Source organism: Gallus gallus, chromosome 6 (genome assembly GCF_016699485.2).
Source record: "Gallus gallus isolate bGalGal1 chromosome 6, bGalGal1.mat.broiler.GRCg7b, whole genome shotgun sequence".
Lineage (NCBI taxonomy): Eukaryota > Metazoa > Chordata > Aves > Galliformes > Phasianidae > Gallus > Gallus gallus.
Window position 1 is genome coordinate 24850277 of NC_052537.1, and position 17290 is coordinate 24867566.

Sequence of the window (17290 nt, forward strand, 5' to 3'; positions counted from 1 at the left end):
TGAAGCTAAACAAATTAGAATTAGAAATGAAGCACAACGCACAGAAACATTAATACCGAAATGAGAGAACAGCACATCAGGACTGTTGGGGAGTGAGGAGGGAGGTAGAGTAACATAAAAGATTAAGAGAGTCCTGTTTCCAGCTACACTGTTTTTTATGCTAACATTGCAAACAAAGTCTGCTGGCCTTTCCCATTTAAGAGCTTAGAAAGGCAGCTACCATATTCAGAAAGGACAGAGGACGTGCCTATGGTTCTGCCCTAGGCCAAGGATTCCTAATTTAAGGTACCACTAGTGGCATGCAAGCCAATTCCATATTAAAAAGCTTAACACCTACCCTCTCCTGAGCATGTCGGCTATGTGGCTTTTCCTGTCTTACTAGTACCTAGGCAAAATAAGTTCTGTGATTCCTGCCCTAGGCACTGTATTGTTCAAGACACCAGGAAAAAAAAAAAAAACAAAAAAATTAAAAACAACAAAGAAAACTATAAAGCTATCACAAGACGAATCAATTGTTCTACAGATCAAGAGACTTTATATGGGCAGCTTGCCCAGCAAACATCCTCTAGGAAGGTACCAGGTGTCTGTCAAACCATGGCAAGGATCACATCTCTTGTCTAGCTAAAACTCCAAGCACTTTGCTCCCTGAGCATAACTGCCTCCAACACTGACCTTTCACTCTTCATAAATAAGAATCCACAATTTTTTGCTGCTCCTCAAACCAGATCTACAAAAACAGATGCTATAAAGGAGTGTGAGATATGGTTTAGTACGAGGAGCTCTGAGATATGGTTTGTGGTAGCAATGGTAGTGGGAGGACGGTTGGACTAGATGGTCCTTTCTAACCTTGTGATTCTGTGAAAAACAACAACAACAAAACCCCCTCAAACCAGGTACTACAAAAGCATCAGCGGTGTTTACAGGAAGGCACTGATTGGTACCTGCAGTTGCTTCCTCTGGGAATCGTAGCATCAAAGCAAAATGCCTTTGCATTGTCTCATATGTTTTGAAACAATCTCCCTATTTGAGGGTCCGATCCCAAGTCATTGCCTTGTCTTCCTGTTTCCCAGTAGGTATGCTGAACTACTCCAGCACAGACACATTCTTAATAGCAAACAGCATTTATAAGATGCAGGCAAGCCCAAATTCCATCACTAAAAGTATGGTTGTTTCATTGCTATCCCCCTCCTGAGCTCCTGCATCTGCAGCTATTTCAGTAGATTTAGCTCAGCACTAGTACAGACAATGAATTAATAGGATTTCCTCTTTGGTAGAGATGAAATGCAGAAGGAAGAGCCATCACATACCATATCAAGCCACCAATGCAAGCCAGCAGTGACAATAAGAAACAGGGAAAACAACATTTCACAATTATTTTACTGCACCATGTAGATGTTCCCTTAGAGACCAACTGCAACAGATATACTTCTTAAGAAGAGCTTCAAAGCCAAACAAACAAGACTGAAGGATTAGGAAGCCAAGCTATTCTTCATCAACATGACTGTTAAAAATTGAGTCCTAGAGAGACTGACCTATACTCGACTACAAAGCTAAACTTGGGTTGCAGAGCCAGGCCCTGAAATAAAGCTCACAAATAAACCCTTGAGTAAAAATAACTCCTGAACCACAGATGAATGACAACTATTGCAATTGTATTCTAATTAGACAGGAGAATGTTCATCTATTTTAAATGCACTCAGGGTGTCTACAGGCTTGTGAAAACTTCCTGGGCTACCCGTGCCGTCCTTCCTCACCTCCCTGCATTTAATTTTATTTACTTATTAACTCTTACACTGACTCTCTCACCCATCTGGACACTTATGTTAACTGAGAAGCAGTCCACTCAAAGTTACCTGGTCAATTAGTAACTGTTGATTTCTTTATAACAAGAAGGGTTTCTTTAAGTAGGGCCTATGCGAGTCTACCGAGGCTCCAGTGAGATTTTTGGTTGTTTTTAAGGCAAGTGTTCAGCCTTTCTGTATGGCCCTGGAGAATAAGAAAAGCCACATCTGATACTGTTTGGTTCTCTTAAAAAGGAAAGAAAAGGTCAGAAAGGTGCACTAGCCAAAAATATGAGCTTGCTGAAAGCTAGGCTTTAATTAGATATCCTTTTCCTAACTGATCGTAATAAGAGCAATTAATAAACAAATCAAAATGTCAAAATTTATGTGCTGTTTTGCATGGCATATAGAATTATTATTAGCCAGGAAAGAGTTAATTCACTTTCTTCTAATTATGACTTTGCTATCAGCTCTGACTGTATGGATTTGCAGCACAGAGAGAACCTAATATACCTCTTATTTTAAGAGAGTCTATTCCGAAGTAGACAGATAGGAAATGAGTGGGAGAGATGGTGGCAGTGACACAAAGGCATTTCAGTTCTCTATCACAGAAAAACTACAAAGGGGCAATTGCTTTGTAAGTCACTTTTAAGCAGATGGAAAGTGAGCAAATACTGAACAGCGCTCCAATTGATGCAACACCTGCTCTGTGACTCACTAACCAGAGTCTGTTGAACTGAGAGATGCAAGAAGTTACAAGCAGGAAACTGTCTAAGAAGTTACAATTCTATGCTGCTGGAACCAGCCTGCCTGAAAGAGAGGGCCGGCTGGGTAGAGGCACCCTGGCAGGTAGCCTGAGAATTCAAACCAGGAACTGCTGTAACAAAGAGCAGAGTTAAATGTGAAAGGACAGCAGGAAGGCAGGCTGAGAGCTGTACTTAAAAGTTGGCTGATCTAACACTAAGTTCTTTTTGTTTCTGGTTTCTTTTTATTTCTACTCCTCCATTTTCTGTTCCAATCAAACATTTCCAACAAGCTTTACGTAACACTGAGGCTAGCATGGGAAAGAATTGCCCATTAAATTGCTTTTGCCTAGGTCATTGTGATTCTGTTTTCCTCTGTTCTTATGAAATGCTGTCTCCATTTGTATACTAGTGCAATAACAGAATAATTGCTGATGTTCAGCTTGTTTCAACACATCATTACATCATCAGTCTCATCATTTCTTAACTTAGGCACTCGTTCAGTCTGTTCTACTTCAACTGACTGAGCAACTCATGCTTTTAAAATATATAAACTTGTTATTTGGTGTAATGGGAGCATAGTAACACATAGAAATTAGATGGGAGAAAAACACAGAAGATATCCTATTAAATAAACTTGCAGAGACATTTATGTAGAGGAGACTCAACTCTAAGTCGCTACACTCCATTTGTGGTATGCTTCGGGTACTGGCAGTCAGTGCTACTCTGCAGTGCTGTGGTGCAACTGCAGGTGTTATGGAAGCTGGGACCTGACTCTAAGCTGTCAACTCTATCTTCTCAACACTGCTCTCAGTGGGGGAATTACTGCTGCCTCCATCTTACAAGTGGAAGAACTGGGTACAAAGTGGCACTCCATAACTTGCTCCATCAGTTGGAAATTTGTGGTGGCAGAGACGCTGGACACAGGTTCTTCAAATGCCTGGGGAGTAATGATCTATGCATTTGGCTCCCCTTCCTACTGTGAGATGACCTTCCCCCCCACCTTCTGAAACTTGCTGCCAGTACTCCAGTTTGCTTTTCCAGCAGACAACCAGATGGTTCCAAGTTAATGAAACAGTCTGAATGCTGAATGAATAGGGAAAAGCAAGAGTCATGGGAGTCAACTCTGAGCTGGTGATGGCAAGGTCTGGTGGGTACTACAATGGTTGGGTTGGATTTGCTAAGGCTCTGTGGCAGCTAACTACAAACAAGTTTGACAGACACTAAAACCTGGCTCCAACATATGATAAAACATACAAAGTCAGAAAGGGTTTCTAAAGCTCAAAAAAGAAAGAAGTAACTTCTCACTTAAATAAATGATTAAAACCATTTATATGTCACTAGAGAAACAGAATATATGTGAAAGAAAAACAGTGGAGTACAGTGTCAAGGCAATAAGAAAAATTACATTTTTCCAGATGACCCCAGTCATCAATCAGTTACTCAGCTTCAGCCACTTATTTCCTCTATTTTAAATGTGAAGAGAAACAGTAGCTTGCTAAGTATTCTGAGCTGGACATATACATCATAAAACAAAAAGAAGTAGATTTGTTTCAAGAACAATCAAATAAGGCAACTTTTAATTTCTAACAGCAACTAAGACTAGAGGGCTGATAAATGCAAAAACAAAGATAGAAACTTTTCTTACCTCCATAACTGTGAAAGGCTTCCCGCTCCTTAGTTTGAACCACCATCCCAACAACATCCACCTGTCTCACTGGGTGTCCATTATAGAAGAATATACCTAGACACAGAACACCCTTGATAAGAATAACTACTTTTTCTTCAACATCCTGCTCTAGATAGGTTTGACTGACAAATGTGACTTTCTTGCACACTCACTGTGTCTTAAAGTTAATTAATGCCTGCTCATGTGAAAAATCCCCTTGATCAGCCAGCACTGGGAACACAAGAAGGAAGTATCAGATCTACTTAGGATACAAAAATTGTGCTACTGTGGTCTCAGAACTCTGTCAGCCTCTTCCTTTCTTCTACATTTGGATCTGCAGAACTGTTTACTGCAGGCTTTAGGAGGATTTTTGTTTGGTGTTTTTTTGGTTTTTTTCTTTTCTTTTCTTTTTTCTTTCTTTCTTTTTTTTTTTTTTATTTTACAACTTCAACAGTCTTCAGAATAAATAAGTGAATACAATAGAAGTACTTTGAGCTTCTCACAGCACAGCTGTCCCTGATTAAGGCATTGCCTCCAAAACAAAAACTAACACAATTCTGTCTTTTATTTCTAGAAGAACAGGAGCCATGGAGTGGGGTAGGGCATGGAGGTGGGTGGGGGTTAACAACCCTCTCACACTGCAGAACGCACTGTGCAGTCATCACGGATGGTATCCTGAGCTTCAATTTCTGAAATAACATGTTCTAAAAACATCCCTTCAAAGCTATTTTTGCACATCTATAAAGACGACTTGGATAAGAATAATACAAAACGAAGTTCAGGAAACGGTGAGGAATCAGAGCCCAGGGGACTTCCACAGTACTGAGGCTGCCACATAGCGTAATATCTTTCAAGAGCGTGACAAATGTTTTTAACAAACCCTCATGTAAACATACACTGAAGCTTCACAGTCCACTAGCGAAAGAATAACTGGGAAACAAACTCTAGATAAATCCTGGTCTAATTTTCAGTCCATGTGTTTTCTTCAGTTTTGGAATACTGTTGTTTTACTGAAATATGATGCTATCTGGGACATTCAATAGCTGTCTTCTAAAAACTACATAACTCAAGGGTCTCAAAAAGGAACATTTGTCTCAAAGCACTGTGGCAAATCTTGCAAAGGGAAAGAGAAACACTGCAGCAAGGGAGTCACAGAAGCATTCTGTATTAAAAAAAAAAAATCAAATGTGAAATCCAAAAATAACTTGTCCTACATAGCCAGCAGCCCTAAGTGGGCCTGGAATTAGTTTTCCTCACATATGAAACAAAAACAGCAGTTTCAGAAAAAGTCAAAGGTGATCAGCCAAGCAAGTCACAAACAGAAGTTTTGCTGACACAAGTCCACTGCAATACTTCAGGATGCATCTACTGCAGTCATCTTAAAACCATGCAGTCACTGGTCAGGTGCAGTATAAAGAATGTTTAGCAGGTTTGTCCACTTTTCTCATTCCATTTATCAGGACACAAATAAACACTGTTAGAGAAACTCTCGATGACGGTGCTCCCTGTGTATATAAACATTCATTACATCTTACAAAACATACATATGAGAAGGTCTGGATCACTTTCAGGGCAAATCTATGAGGCAGAGACACGAATCTCTTCACGTGCAAACAAGCAACATGTTATTATATTCATCTCACAGTTAATAAGCTGAGTTTTGGCAAATGACACTGACCAGATCGAACTGGTTCTCTATATCCCCATAAGCTTACACAGAACTCCACCCTTACTCTCTGAGAAACTACCTGAATTCATATGAAAGATGACATTATATTTACATTATCAATCAGAAGTTGCTGAACTTGATGGCTTGAAAGCGCAAAGTGGGAGCTTTTCTCCTCCCAGATTATCTGTTTAAATTATGTTCATATCAGTAGCAATTAAAAACACACTACACATTTGAAGACATGTATAGCTGCATTCAATCAAGCTCCAGTAACCCAGTAAATAACACGTACATTAACATGCTGTTACCACAACAGGAAACCACAGCTACGCGTTAGGGGAACTATGGATACAGAGAAGGCAAGTTCTGGTCCTATCGTTACCATCACCAAGCAATGAGGTGTTTGCCATCGCTTTAATTCTTATTACCTCCTTTTATGTTATTTGCAGCTTCCCTTGCTTGTTGATAAGCTGTCACAATGTTCTACTGCATGATAGCTCTGCACACATTTCCATGGTGTGATTATGTGTTACAACTGAGTTTGACACCCACTCTCATCTCAAGGCCTCTAAGTCAACACAACTGCTGTGTTTATCTGGGTGGTTTTCCAGCCTTCTTGTCACCATTTCTAGCAGGAGAGTAATTGGACAGGTTTACTGCTTTCCTCTGTGTTCTTTTAAGGGATTAGTCATTGTTGCATCAAATCCTAATGCTTAAAAATGGAAAGAAAAAACTTATTAGGTCATTCAGTTCATTTCCTCAGAGCCACTGCAAAATTGTTCCATACAGTAAATTCCTGGCAATTTGTACAGTCAGGATATAAACAATCCCAGTGAATGGGATCCCACCTTTTTCCGGGGGAGGCTGCTCCATAATTTAGAAAAAGCACCCTTAGAATATCTGCTAACATTTAGCCTGCCTTTCTTTCTATTCCTCCTAGGTACAACTCTGTTTTGCACTCATTAATTCTTAATTACCCTTACTTAATTACTGATTCATTGCTAATCAGCTCCAGCTGGTTTTCAACAAACCCATTAAATTCAGGGAACACTGGCAGCAAACACCTACCTTCCCCCTTCCCCAGAAGATATTTTTTCTTTTTTTGAAGAAGTTTCCATTGAGCCAATGGGTGAGATATGCTAAAAGATGTCTTCTGTGGTACATACAGAGAAACAGGACACTGAACAAGATTAGGGATGTTTTTCTATGAGATTTCATTTTATTCTTTAAAGTTTGGTTAGAAAACGATAGTGGATTGCAAACAAGCTTAGTTGTGCAGAATGCCAGATGCACAGGAAGTGAAGAAAGCTCACATGCACCAATTTCAAAGACTGATATCTTGATATGACAGATACCACTTCCTTAGGACAATCTTTAAAAATAAATAAATAAATCTGAAATAGTTAGGAGGCAGAAGACAACTCACCCAAGTAAAAGAAAGGGAAGAGAGAAGGAGAAAAACTCAAGCTATGTAAAGGTGAACAAAAGAGCATAAAGGATTGTGCCTTCAAAGGCCAGTCATGTTCTTTTGAAGCATGTTTACTGATGTTCACAGATTTAATTCTTCTGAGTATATTTGTATGTGTGCATGCATGAATTGTTTTGTATTTCATTCAGTAACAATTAAAATGTCTCTGATTAAAGGAACAGCCTTTATCAGGTGCACTTGCTATACCGATATACTACAACAAGGCTTTCAAAAACTCTGCAGTCTTAAAGTAATGCTTGCTGTAGTACAAATATCAGCAACAGACTGTAGCCCCATTCCTGCACAGGCTTTAAGAAAAAAATGTTTGTGAAGTCCCAGTGAACATAAGACTGGTTGTAAAAAAAGAAGAAAACCACCTGTCCTTCCTTTCTACACGAGTAGTACTGTTGTTATCCTTGCTGGTAAAGAAAAATAAATGAGAATCACAAAACCTACAGGATGGAACTTATTCAAAGAGCCAAACAGATGTACTTTTTCCCCTGTGGAGAAAAAATAAACAAAAAAACAGCCCCAGCAAACCAAACAGAAAGCACACTCTGCTTAGGGTTTCCTGCTTTTCATCATCGATTCTATGTTTCTTGGGATTCCTCCCCAGTTTTTTCTGCACCTCAACACATTCCAGTTTGAAGTAACAAACACTTGGACAGAAGAGATCGCACTGCAGTCTGTTTAGATTCTTTATAGCGAAAACAGAAGCTGAAGGTCAGACCCACAGTGCTCTATACAATGTACACACATGGGTGATATTGGCCCAAGATCAGCAGAACCAGACTGTAAAGCATACAGCTGCCAGTAATGGTTAGGAAATAAAAGGCGTGGTACAAGACTCAGCCCAAGTGCCAGAATTTACAATCAAGTCTTTCAAATACACGAAGAATGTCGTATCTTTCACAACTAAAAATTAAGCAAACAAAACCTCTATTTTTTACAGTATGTTAATATGCCATCAGCTAATTGATATTATGTCATAATAAAAAGAAGAGGCATAAAACTCTTCTCAAGTACTGTCGACAGAGTGGCAAGATATAACATATATGGCCAGAAAGGACCAGCACTTTTGGAACTACCAGAATATAACAAGCACTACCACACAGTGGAAGTACACTACCTTAATGTAAGCCAGCTTACACATATGAAGAAAAGCCTACAGAACATTTTGTTTTTTCACCTGTATTTCTTCAAACAAGGTATACAATCTGTTCTTCTTAGAACTACTAAAGGTACTACTGCCATGTAGTTTCAGGGTACTGAAAAATAACTGTACTGGTGTCCAGGAAGCATTCTGAAATCCCTCGATGAAAAGCAAAACATAAATCAAATACAATTCTTCATGTCTCATAAACAGTACATATAAGAACATACCTGGCACTTGTTTAGATTCTCTCATTTCTTTTATATCTTTAACATAGAGTCTTGCAAAAGCAGAAAATACAGGATCTAACCCCCAGAGCAGGGAAGGTATCTCATCCTCATACTTCTTAGACTCAGACTGCATTCGAAACCTGTGAATGCAAGAAAAAAAAAAGTAGTTTTTGTCTACACAGGTGAAGAGAAGCTGTTCTGTGTTCCAAATGAATGAAAAATTGGGTTGTGATCTTATGAACAGCAATGCAACTGAGCAGATGAGGAGTCAGGGGAACTTATTAATACAATGTTGCCTTTGCTTCACCATATAAAGGACACAAAATAACACTTCTGACAGTTTACTGAAGTATTAACACTAAACAATAACAGCATTCTACCTACTACTTCAAATTAAATAGCATTTTCTCATCTAGGGACAGATACTACTTTAAAAGCGAGATTGTGGGATACCAATTAGTTATTTCCTCTGTACTACCATTTCCTCCCACCATTCCCTTCCCCATCTATAAGATACTCTCCTCACTGTTCACCCTGCACTTTAGTGGGGGAAGGAAGGCTTACTTTACATACACCCTAACCGCCCCCAGAAAAGGCAACAAGCTCTTCTGTATTTTAAGCATGCAGTTTCCAAAAACTCTGTAATGGTTACTTTCCTCTTTTACCTCTTCAGTTCCCCCTGTCTAATGCCTGCTACCTTTTGTCAGTACTGGACTAATTCTCAGCTTGATGCAGTTGGTTTCAGGAGAAACAAAACAAAACAAAAATAAGCTCCCAACCTTGCAGGGTTGTCCAGAACATCCTGTAGAGATTTTGAGGCCAAATATACTTTTTATTACTTTCTCCCATATGGGCAGTTAAGTTGTTCCTGTAAACTTTTACAAGTTACCATCAAATGGACATCAGCCGCGAACAGGTGTGGTGCAAAGGCGGTAAGCAAACTGATTTTGAGCAGCATGTAGTACGGCTGAGAGCTGGGAGCCATAGGCCTCAAAGAGAAAAAAAGCTTCCTTCTATGGGCTGTCAGTGATCTCTGTACTCTGCACAAGATGTTTCTACATAGAGAGACAACATGACATGAATATCATGATAGCATCTTGCATCATTGGGAAACAACAGAGCTGGGATTCTGCTTCATTTCTCTTTTCACACTTAAACTTTAATTTGGGCCTGAAAATCAGTGTAGCACAACATGCTAGAGCATTGCTGACATATACACTGTGAGAAGAACTGCAAATGACAACTATACTTAATTCCGATTTTTGTTTTATTAAAGATGAGTGATATTTTGACCTTCCCTAGGCTGGTCATTTGTCTTGCAAGATGGTGGAGGTATTTGAACCCCTCAGTTCCATCAGGCGCTTCACTTCTTAGTAGTAAACTGAGGATTTTTGTTGGCACCTGCATTTATGTCTCTCCCCCACATACAGGCAGGTTTTCCCAACCCACTCCTTTTACATATGCAAAGCCTATTCAAAAAAACTTCTCACTCTCCTTTTCTTGCTTGAATCTCCCCAAGAAACACACTTTTCCTCCTGCTGAATTGCAGTCACTCATCAGAAGAAGTTTCTAAACTAAGCTATTGACTGCAGGATCTTATTAATGCAAGGCTGTTATCGCTCCATATGGCAGTTCTCCAGTTTCTTCTGCTCTATATAAAATTTAGACTATAAACTTTTCCAAGCAACCATATAGATTGAACCTCTATTTTACTTAGCACATGCACTCCTATAACACATTTAGTCTTCCCAGTCCATCTCTTTTTCCTTATAGCCTCACGTACACCGATGCCTGCCATGTCCCCATACCCAGTACACAGTATAGAAATAAAAAACCCCAAAGATTAGTCCAACAACTGTTCATGGCTCATACAAAGAGACCACACACCAAACAATAAACACATAACAGAATTAATGTGTAATACACTGGAATAAGGAGAAGCACTTGTATTCAGTGTCTCACTCCCAAACAGGAAATATTACAATAAAATTTAGTCGATTTTGGTGCTACAGTTGTCCAGCTATTCACTTTGAGTGGCACTTCTCTCAGACACGTATCCCATGGGTACAAACACAGTTCCTGTTGTCTATCATGATCTTTTATACAAAGCAGCATCACTTTCTGCAGCAAAAGCTTTCTCTCTGTTTCAGAAACTACTGGGAATTGAACCTGAAATTCTGCAGCTTCCCCCTAGCTCACACCCCTCATGACAGCTCTTCCCCAGAGAAGCTCACACCCCTCATGTACAGCACCATTCTGCCTGCTACAAGTAGCTTCATACTTCTAAAGTTCTATCTTACAGACCTGCGGATTCCTTGAGAAAAAGTAAGACTCTTCTCTAGCGCTATGAAAGCACCACTTCTTGTTTCTTCATTTGTTTTTAAGGCCACAGAACAAATCCTCCAAAGTCCCAAGGTAAGACAGTCCATCCATTCGAGGCTGGGAGAGTGAAACTGTATTCCAGCCACTCTCTGGCTGACAAGCACATGAGCAGCATCCCACAGAGCATCCTTCCCTTGCCCTTTCTTGGTTCTGGCAGCCTCCCCAATCACTGCCACAACCCCAATGCCAAGCCCACTCACTTCCTTCCCTCCTGAGTGGTCCACTTGTTAGCCACATTTGAACCTGTTACAAACCAAAGCTTTATGACCTGGTGCAAGGCAAAGACCTTTACTTCCCCATGCTGCTTGCCTCCACACATTCACTACAAATCCCTTCTGCTAGAGTGGAAGCCTTATAATTCTGTATTGAGCACTTAAACCCAGTTCATGGCGTTAGCAGCAGTTCTTTTCTCCTGCAACAAAGACATGCCAATCAACTCTATTCAATGTATCTATTTTTCTGTTTGGTTATAAACTTATTACATACAGATTTGTTGTATAAGTAAATATAATGCTTAAAAAGCTGATAAAAACGCTTCAAACCAATTTCTATTTTGCCACAGAATGGTATCTTCCCGTAACTTGTTCTTGAATTGGCACAGGAAGCCTCTCCAACCCAGGGGTTAATTAACTAGTGACTCATCCTGGCAAAAGTGAGACTTGCCATTATGTTAGGAGTGCTTGCAGCTCCACACTGGTACTGTTAGTGATACGCTATCACCAAGGAAGATAACAGTGACTCTGTACAAGGGAGATCCAAGGGGTGAATCGTAGGCATTCAATGCACACTGTGGCTATGTGCAGCTCACAATAAACAATTCCAAACAGATAGTAGATGTACAAATATTTAAGGAGTAAAATGACTTTTGCTTAAGCATCGTGACAATGTTTATCAATACAAACAATACAGAGTCATAGAAAAATATCTCATTCTATGTTTCATTTTAAATGCCATGGAATGGCTTTACAATTGTAGCGGTACAAGGAGTTCAGTGCTGCTAGCTGTGCAAAAGGCAAGACAGGCATCAAGCCCATAAGCTTAGTAGAGTGAAATATCGCTTTTGCCACTGTAAAACATTTCTGAAGAAGGGCAGTAAAAGCACCATAAAAGAAGTTGGAATTAAATTTTACTATCTGAAATACTCCTCCAGGAAAGAGTTCTGTTTCAAAGGCAAAAACAAAGTTGACAGGGCAGTTATCTAAGTACAAATAAACAAAAATAGTCTGAATTTGATACTACTTTAGGCAGTACTCTATCCCAATAAAGGCATTTCCTTGACTTCCTTCTATCAATGTTAGCTTTCCTGACTGTAGTGAGAACTCAAACAAGACCATAATCCTCAGACTTCTTGTGCGTGTAGCCAGGTGTTATCCTAAAAGGGGGAAGAGAAACCAAGGAAAGCTGGCGGTCTTCCACCAATTGCCACCACCCAAAAACAAGCCGTTTTCTACATTCTCTCCCAAGTGGCCCACCTGGGAGGATAGCCTAGGCTTGTCAGAATAGCTCCCAACTAAACCACCCAAACTGTTCATTCAACAGAACCAGTACAGGCCAATAAGCATCTTGGCTCCTAATCCTGTGTTCACCATGTACCTTTTTTCAAAAATAGATAACAGATTAAGAATTGGTCTTCTTCCAATCCCAGTGAAACAGGAACCATGAGAGAAGTGTCTATTTTAATTCATCTTACAGAGTCTTTTCCAGATATGATTAAGAACCCAAGCTCTCAAAGGAAATTTCCTTAGTCAGAGATGAGCTGTTTGGAGTCATCAAGCCATAGAAGCAGCACCCTGCCAGTAGCTACCTGCAACTACGTCTGAGCACAAAGGCTTCCTCAAGCTGGCTTTGAATCAGAAGCAGAGAATATTCACCTACTTACGTAGGCAGTTTATGCATCCTAGCAGGAATCTGCTCCTCTCCAAAGCCTGCAGCCACAATACTGGCACCAATCATTTACATGGGAAGCAGCACTTGAACTGCTGTAGTTAACAACTCAGTGCATTAAAGTAGCTTAAAATCCCCCTTGGTTTACTTGACTAGAGCAGGTTACAAACTGGCTGTGATGGGATTTCTTCATGGGTCAGCCATCACTGCCACAGAGAAAGCAAATTGTGGAAAGTGGGACAGCTGGGTTTTGTAACCACCTCAGTCATCTGAATTGAACTCATCTGTGTTTGACTCAACACCCTACAGGACAAAAGAGTATTATTCAATTCTTCACGAACAGCAGAGGCACTTCCAGCACAATGCAGTTAAAAATGGTTTTCATTATCCAAAGCCACATACAACATTTTAAATTAAAAACAAGCGAAGAAAACCAACACTATTATACAACTAGATTCAAGTGAGCTTGAAAGTAAAACCTTTTATTACAGATAATATCAAATGAAGATTCTAAAACTGAAGCTCCCCCACAGACCTCTAAAACAAACACGTAATTAAAGAACATTTTCAATACCATTAACAAAAACAATGCACTGCCACCAAAATAAATCACTCAAAGAAAGCAGGCTGAGCACTTCCAGTCTTCCCTAACAAACTACCTTCTGCTGCTCACAGACAGCTGTAATCTTACCACAGATACAGTAGTAGTGGTCACTACTGATAGATGTAAGCTTCACTTGCTATTTGTATTTTAAAGCCATGAGATAATCATGATGAAGCACCCTCTTCACCTAATTCTCTAACCTGTCTGGAGTGAGGGCAAGAGGAAGTCTCTGAAGGAGATTAATTCTCTCTGAAAGCTCTTAATCTCCCATGGTGCTGCTAGAATGAGCTGAGCTGCTGAAAAGACATTCTTTCACTGGGAAAGATGGCTCTCAGCTGTTGGTGTAAAGTAAAAACAAGCAAAAACAAAAACACCCCACTTTTTTTTTTAGTATAAATACTAAGTTTGATGGCTGAAAATAAAGCAGTATAGAAGCTTTGATAGAAAAGGATTCCCAAAAGTCTCCTAGCATGTGAACATTTTTTTTTGACAGACACATGTAATTCACTGATCCAGCATAAAGGGATATTCAAGTCAGCTAACAAAGCAAAGATAATAAGACATAATTCAGCCCATTTGGAGGGGACAGTTAGCTTTCCTACACTGCTATAGCAGCAATAAAGCAATCACTGAATCACTGTCACAGCCACCCGACAATCGACTTATTACCATTTCTGACCTCTTGGCATGTGGAAAAAACACAACCAAAACATCCTCTTATAAACAGATTAAAGCATTTCCTTAATTGCATTTCAATAGATGCCACTCATGCTTCTGAAAGCCAGCCACTCCTGTGCACAGCATCCAAAACATTACAGTACAGCTGAGCCGGAAGCCATAGAAATTATTTTTTCTGTTGTTAATTTTATGGGTCTCTGCTACAAGAAATTCAGTTCAAACTCATGTAATGGGATTGTATGGTTTAATCCATAGATACGGTGTGGTGTATCATAAAACATAGTTCTGTAAATGGGAGGTTAAAGATCCATTCTGCCATATTAAAAAAAATAAATAAAGGTTCTGGGGCACTCGAGATAAAAAATGCATCAGATCACAACACTCCGTTTTCTCCTAATCAGGTCCCAGTGTCCAAAGTTTGTGTATGCTATTGTGAAACATACAATAGCTGCTCTTTGCCTTAACAATCCACACATTACAGCAACAGCGTACGCAGCTGTACTATCGAGCAGAATTGCTACAAAAAGCCAAATTATATTCTTCAACTTACAGTATTTTTTTTTTGCTTCAAAAAAATCAGAATTACACAAGAGTTTGTAAAAATCTAGCTTAAGGCCCAGAACCTTATACAAGCAGAAACTACTTTAAACATGAATGCAACATAAAAAAAGACATCGTTTTTCAGTGAAAAGCTATGCTGTTTCCTCAGTAAAATCATTTCAAAGTCGAGCTTTGCATCAGTGAACAGCTGATATCACTGCAGTACTAAGGCCTGAGCAGCAGGCTTCACACCAAAGCTGACCCCTCAATGAATCTCACAACCCAGCATTATCCACCATCAGTATCCATTCATCAGCAAAATATGCATCTTGGCCAAAACATCTCATTAGCAAGAGAAGTAGCTTAGATAAAGTGTTATGAGAGTGTATTAACCTTTCCCTGTTTAGAAGCACAGTGTCAAGGCCTATTAATACACAAACTCCCTTGGTTCCTCCTCGAGCCTTGGCCAGGCTGGAGGTGGAATCCAAAGGAAGAATGAAAGCAGATGTTCCCACCTAATTATCACATAAACTGGTTTATTCAACAATATGAAAGCTGAACCCTCTTACAGTAGAGCTGAAGACCATACAGTTGAGCAGATGCACTGCATAGGACCTCCAATGGCTGAGGAAGGCTGTCCAAATCCACACTGCAAACAGGGCTCCCCAGTGACTGCGGATCTGAATGATGGCAAAGTATGACGGCAGTTGGTGATGCGTCTTCCTTAATCACTATCACTGTCCTCATACAGTAATGGTTAGATGCACTGCTTTGTTCTGTGTTATTCTTGCTGTGTTGTTCCACTTACTATTTCACTGCTTTAAACTTAAGTAAAGATAAAAGCACTTCTTTAAGTTGATGTCTGTGACCTTTGTGCTGGCCCTCTCCACTGGCAAAATGATCTGCCATTTAAATACTTCTCCTTGTTAATAACAGACATGTTTCCAACATTACCACACAGCAATGTCTCCCCAGGATACCACTGAGCAGTCAGTGCCTTTCAGCTCTTTATTTGTGTCAGACTGTCAGATTTTGCAAACCGCTCCCTCCTTTCAGTGAGGTGTACTTTTAACAATATATGAAGAAGGCATAAGAAGCATCCTGCCTGTGCTTACCCCGTAACCAGGACTGGATTTGCAGGCCGGCCATAATATTAATAAAAAATTACAATAACTCCTATTACAGAACGAGTCGTTCCATCCTAAGATTCCAGAGGTGATCACGAGAGAACACAATGTCCACTCTGGAGAAAGGACTCCTGGGAAACAGAGGACAAAATTCAGGATTTGCAGAAAGAAAAGCAGCAATACGTGTGGATTTTTTGTTCAGACATTTTTGTGCCAGTATTGACTGAGATGCAAAGCTATCTTTATCCCTTAATAAATTTCTAATCCTAGCTGCTATGTGAACCAATGCAAATTTGAAAGCCACAAGCAAAAAGAACAAATCAGCTCGTGACTGCCATGCAAGAGGCAAGGGGCTCATTACCATCTGGAGGAAAGGCAAACACGGTGAAGCATTTGTAATGCATGCTTTCATGTGACTTAACCAAAGCTTCTAACAGCCATGAGATTGATGGGGCTCTGCAAGTTTTAAATACTTTGCCTTGTGCTCATGTACAGCTTTGATCAAAGTTTCTCCTTAAAAAAAAATCATCTCAATTGATTAAAATGCTTAGAAAGACACCAATATAGCTAAGAGTGTAGTATTTTAACTGCATATATATATATATATATAAATCAATACTTCAGATAGACTTCATTTGTGTAGTTCTGTGAGGTTATTATCATTACCAACACACGGAGTAAACAAGTTTAGAATAATAACTGTACTTTAAAAAAAGTATTCATCTGCAGTGCAGAATATTTTAATCCAGAATTATAGTTAATCACAATTAATACTGTCCAAAAGCTCACATTTTGAGAATTCTCCAGTCAAATGTAAAACAGAAACCATTGGACCTTCTTGAAAATTTTATCATGAAAGAGGACCTGAAATTTTAACTGCAGCAGCCAATCAATCAATGGAGACTCAGCTACACATGTTCCAATTTGTTGACATTTTCCATTAAAACTATGGCATAATTCTGCTAAGTAGAAAAGCCCAACTTATCCCTCACATTACATATGTGAGCTTGGCTGTCCTTCAGAGCGTTCATCTTGAAGCTGTGTTTGTAGCAGAGCAGCTGGCAGCAAGAAGGCAAACTTCCTTTTTGCACTCTATCTTCAGTTAACATCTTACAGAATGGACATATTCGACCTTCTGTTTTTCCCCATTGACCATCAATTTTTCTCAGATCAAAACCGGATTAGATCAGTCTGAATCCTGATATTTGAACACACAACTTCCTTATTGCAAGTAATACCAATACACTGAAACTCCCAAATGCTGTATGAGCCTCTATGGCAATTCTTAGATTTCCCATGGAGGCACCCTACTGCCTATTTTCTGCAGAAGTGCATCAAAAGCAGGAAGCACTGTAGCAGGGT

At 39.6% G+C, this 17290-nt stretch overlaps 1 protein-coding gene across 5 annotated transcripts in view; it reads right to left on the bottom strand.

Moving 5' to 3' along the window:
* STN1 (STN1, CST complex subunit) overlaps nucleotides 1–17290 on the bottom strand; it is a 38751-nt gene that overhangs the window by 16719 nt on the left and 4742 nt on the right. The window contains exons 2-5 of one of the 5 annotated variants that reach the window (XM_040702987.2): nucleotides 15917–16059; nucleotides 15371–15481; nucleotides 8714–8853; nucleotides 4173–4268 (exon numbers count right to left, since the gene is read on the bottom strand). In XM_040702987.2, coding sequence (XP_040558921.1) covers nucleotides 4173–4268; nucleotides 8714–8853; nucleotides 15371–15411 — 277 coding nt within the window. In that variant the 5' untranslated portion in view covers nucleotides 15412–15481; nucleotides 15917–16059. The remainder of the gene's footprint in view (nucleotides 1–4172; nucleotides 4269–8713; nucleotides 8854–15370; nucleotides 15482–15916; nucleotides 16060–17290) is intronic. The other 4 variants (XM_015288719.4, XM_040702988.2, XM_015288718.4 and 1 more) reach the window with 4 other exon arrangements.